The following is a 4633-nucleotide window of genomic DNA, read 5'->3' on the forward strand; positions in this document are numbered from 1 at the left end:
TTATGGGGAGGTTTTCCCACAAGAAGCATGATCAGTTCTCCCTCTCATCCAGATCCATCACAGACAGTATGTCTCCTGCTAGACCTGGAGCACATATAGCTGGAGCTCGCTGGCTACCCTGGACTTGTTGGGGGCTGGGAGGCTGGCCTGCTGGCAGAGGGAGGGCAGGGCTGGATTTTGAGTGACACCCCACCTGCCTTGGTGACGGCTGTGCTCTGCCTTCATCCTCAGGTGAGCAATGGCAGGCGCTGGTGAGCGCAAAGGCAAGAAGGAGGACAACGGCATCGGCACAGCCATCGATTTTGTGCTCTCCAATGCCCGGCTGGTGCTGGGGGTGGGGGGAGCAGCCATGCTGGGCATCGCCACGCTGGCGGTTAAGCGGGTAAGTGCCCATAGCCAGGGCCGGGGATGGGAGTGGGGGGGAGGCAGCTCAGCACAGTGGAGGGAGGTTGGCTATTTGGCATTATTGGGTAGAAATTGAAGAGAATGCAGCAATTCTAGGACTCTGCCCTAAAGAAGTTTTTCCTAGTGAGTTACTCCAAGTAACCACAGATCCTTCCCCGAGTATAAATAGCATCATTTTTAGACAGCTGTGGAGATGGAGTTTTTTCTCTGCCTCTAGGCTCCCAGAGCTAGGTCAGAGCTCACACGTTATAAGGACGTTGTCCTTTCATCTGCCAGATAGGCAGACACCAGCTGCAAGCTTGGGGGTCCATACGACATCCTCACTTCTCGCCAGCTGGCTATAAATTTGGGGTTCCTTCTATCCCTTCAAGGTACTGGCCACAGGCTTAGGAGTCCTCTCAGACTTTCTCACTTTGACTTGCTGGCTTCCACTACTGCTTTGGGTTTAATAATTCACTGGAACAATCTACAGAAGAGCTAGCTACACTTAATGTTTAGTTTTATTGCAGGAAAAAAGGATACAAATGAAGAGGTGCGTAGGATGAGGTCTGGGAGGGCCCCAAACATGGAGCTTCCCTGTCCCAAGCCATGTCCTACCCTCCTTTGAGCGTCTGTATATTTCACCAACCAAGGTGGCCATGGAGCTTCCCTTTATTACATAGTCACTACTGATTGGCTCATTGGCTCAGCCTCTCCCTCCCTTGAGGTCAGCTGACACCAGACCAAGTGCTAGCTTTTCAGGTCAGGCCCAGCCCCACTCATAGCACAAACCTTTCTTTTGATAACAAGAAAAAGACAAAAAAAAAAAAACCCACTGCCATTGAGTCAAGTTCGACTCATTAGTGACCCCTACTGGGTTTCTGAGGCTGTAAATCTTTATGGAAGTAGATTGCCCCATCTTCCTTCTGCAGAGCGGCTGGTGGATTTGAACTGTTGACTTTCTGGTTAGCAGCCAAATGCCTTACCCGCTATGCCACCAGAGTTCCCTTTTTGATAACAAAGGCACAAGGTACTTTAAATACTCAGGAACTAGGACAGAAATCACATAACTTGAGGGAAAGTAATTCTTCACCCCACGGCTACCTTATTTGAAGCAGAAACACCTTCCCCCCCCCACACACACACTTCCATTTCCCTTTCCTACTTCATTTTTCTTAACCCTTGTCTCGATCTACATATTATATATTTAACTTGTGTATCATTTATTGTCTATATCCCCTACTTGACTGAAAATTTGGTGAGGGCAGGGATCTTGGGCTCTTTGGCTTCCTGGTTTATTCTTAGCACCTAGAACAATGCCTGGTGCGTAGCAGCCATTCAGTCAGTATTTCTTGAATACGTGGATCAGGGTTTAACATTATGACACATGCATAAGACACAGTGCTGCACGGTCAGCAAAGTGATGCATCCTTAGTGACACAGGGAAGTGATCAGACTGTGTTAGATGAAAAACTCAAGGGTCCAAAGTATACCAGAGAATGATCCTAACTACATAAACGTGTGTGTAAAGAAAGACACCAAAACGTTCATACCAGTTCTCTCCAGGCTGGGCTGTTCTGGATAAATTTGTTTTTCCTCTGTACTATTTAGTACTTCCTGACTTTTCTACCCAGAAGTATTGTGTAATCTAGGAAAAACCCAAAGTTAACTGAAAAGTGGTAGTTGACCTGGCTCGGGTAAAGCTGCTGCTGGGGAGGGAAGCTGGAAGGCAGAGGAGCGTGGGAGGAAGGTCTATGTCCGTGTCCTCTGCTGCTGCAGATGTACGACCGGGCAATCAGTGCCCCCACCAGCCCCACCCGCCTGAGCCATGCCGGGAAAAGGAGCTGGGAAGAGCCAAACTGGATGGGCTCCCCCCGACTGCTGAACAGGGACATGAAGACAGGCCTGAGCCGGTCCCTGCAGACCCTTCCCACGGACTCCTCGGCCTTTGCCACAGGTGAGAATGGTGGTTAGTTACCTCTCCTGGGACTCACCTTGGGCTTTCAGCACTGCTCCTGCTTTTGATAAACAGGTTTGAATACCTGTGTGCTGGGCCCGTGCTAGCACAAGGCCGCCTTCTTTCTGGGGCCGAGGCGGCTGTGGACGGAGCTCACGTGCCTCTCTCTCTTGCCTTGGCAGATACATTCTGCCTACCCCGGCCCAAGGCATTGGCCAAGAAGGGCCAGGTAGACTTGAAGAAGTCACGGCTCCGCATGTCCCTGCAGGAGAAACTTCTTACTTACTACCGGAACCGTGCAGCCATCCCTGCTGGTGAGCAGGCTCGGGCCAAGCAAGCCGCCGTGGACATATGTGCTGAGCTCCGGGGCTTTCTGCGGGCCAAGTTGCCTGACATGCCTCTTCGGGACATGTACCTGAGTGGCAGCCTCTACGATGACCTGCAGGTAAGTGACAAGGTGTTCTCACTACGGGTGGGCTGGGTGCTGACCAGGGTGTTCCTCAGTGGTGCTGTTGGTACAGATGTGTCAGGAAGACTGACATCTTCGGCTCCTCGGCCCCCACACACTGCATCTGCAGAGCCACACTTGTTATTTTGCTTTTGTGTCTTCTATAACCTTTCTTGTTTTTTTAGTCACACTTACCTCTTTTTTAAGGAGTTGTAAAGTCTCCTCTTTCCATATCTTTCCCCCATCTCTCCTTTCTAGTTTTCTCTCCTCTTGAGTCTCTTTCATGGCATGGGGGCATTATGTGCACTTTAGGCTCAGGGATGATGTGGTCTGGTGGGATGCACCATCTCCGGGGTCCTCACTCTGTGTGGATTGATAGTGTTAGGAAAAATTTCCTAGTTTCCTTTCTTATTGGAGTGAAGGTGGGATCTGTGTTTCAGGAAGCATGTCTCTTTAGTAGATTGAATCCCTCCAAACCTTTTTAATTCTTCTGCCTTGATAGGTGGTGACAGCCGACCATATCCAGCTCATTGTGCCCCTTGTCCTGGAGCAGAACCTGTGGTCATGTATCCCTGGTGAGGACACCATCATGAACGTCCCTGGCTTCTTCCTGGTTCGTCGTGAGAACCCAGAATACTTTCCTCGTGGTAGCAGTTACTGGGACCGCTGTGTAGTAGGGGGCTATCTCTCCCCAAAGACAGTGGCAGAGACATTTGAGAAGGTAGTGGCTGGCTCCATCAACTGGCCAGCCATAGGGTCCCTCTTGGACTACGTGATCCGACCAGCCCCACCCCCAGAGGCTCTGACACTAGAAGTACAGTATGAGCGGGACAAACATCTTGTCATTGATTTCCTGCCATCAGTGACCCTTGGTGACACTGTCTTGGTGGCCAGACCACACCGACTAGCCCAGTATGACAACCTGTGGCGGCTGAGCCTGCGTCCTGCTGAGACAGCCCGCCTACGGGCTCTGGACCAGGCTGACTCGGGCTGCCGCTCTCTGTGCCTCAAGATCCTCAAGGCCATATGCAAGTCCACTCCTGCCCTGGGCCACCTCACTGCCAGCCAGCTGACCAACGTCATCCTCCACCTGGCCCAGGAGGAGGCTGACTGGTCTCAGGATGTGCTGGCTGACCGTTTCCTGCAGGCCCTGAGGGCGCTCATCACCTACTTAGAGGCGGGGGTCCTGCCCAGTGCTCTAAACCCCAAGGTGAACTTATTTGCAGAGCTCACCCCTGAAGAAATAGACGAATTGGGATACACTCTATATTGCTCATTGTCTGAGCCGGAGGTGCTGCTGCAGACGTAGTAGGGCAGGTGAAGGCCAAAGTGGGTATTGAGTGGTCAGGCCCTGGATTCTCCGTTAGAAACACTTGGCGACACGGGTCGTTTCTCACGGGATTCCTAGGTGCCTCCTGTCTTGCTGGTCATTGCCCTGATCACGTCATGCTAACTTGAATGCCATCTCCTCAGTCTCCTATTTACTCACCGACCCTTTCTATTTTTGTTACCAAACACTGTGCTCCCTACACCTCCCCGCTCCCGCCAGGCTATGCTTCCTGAGTGAAGACTGGCAGAACGCCGGCCCGCACTGGCGAGCCCAGCGGTGTTCTGTGCTTTGGCCCAGGGCCCTGCTGCTGTCTGGCCTGCTCAGTCCTGGTGCCTGTTTGCCAGTGTCTTGTCTTTGCCATCCTTTCTTCTTGTTCTCACCTTCTCTTTGGCACTCTTCCCTGTGAGTGTCTCCTTAACCAAGATGCTGCTTCTAGTTGGGTGTCATTGAGAGCTATGGTTGCATGTTTCCTAGCAGTGCTCATGGGAGCGCTGACACAGTATTGTTTCTTGGG

The 4633-nt window shown here is 51.8% G+C and overlaps 1 protein-coding gene across 1 annotated transcript; it reads left to right on the forward strand.

Moving 5' to 3' along the window:
* The first annotated feature begins 238 nt into the window (after positions 1-238).
* MIEF1 (mitochondrial elongation factor 1) lies at positions 239-4098 on the forward strand. The gene is made up of 4 exons (XM_007941685.2): positions 239-382; positions 2164-2341; positions 2524-2786; positions 3292-4098. Exons 1-4 carry the CDS (start codon positions 239-241, stop codon positions 4096-4098), a joined length of 1392 nt encoding a protein of 463 aa, XP_007939876.1.
* Positions 4099-4633: the final 535 nt, after the last annotated feature.

The sequence above is a fragment of the Orycteropus afer genome, unplaced genomic scaffold (genome assembly GCF_000298275.1).
Source record: "Orycteropus afer afer isolate SDZICR_OR568_19922 unplaced genomic scaffold, OryAfe1.0 scaffold00083, whole genome shotgun sequence".
NCBI lineage: Eukaryota > Metazoa > Chordata > Mammalia > Tubulidentata > Orycteropodidae > Orycteropus > Orycteropus afer.

Excerpts from the sequence above, each read along its gene's own strand:
- MIEF1 (XM_007941685.2), top strand. The coding sequence starts at position 239 with ATGGCAGGCGCTGGTGAGCGCAAAGGCAAGAAGGAGGACAACGGCATC. Across the intron at positions 383-2,163 it reads CCACGCTGGCGGTTAAGCGG|ATGTACGACCGGGCAATCAG; the intron begins GTAAGTGCCCAT and ends CTGCTGCTGCAG. Across the intron at positions 2,342-2,523 it reads CTCCTCGGCCTTTGCCACAG|ATACATTCTGCCTACCCCGG; the intron begins GTGAGAATGGTG and ends TTGCCTTGGCAG.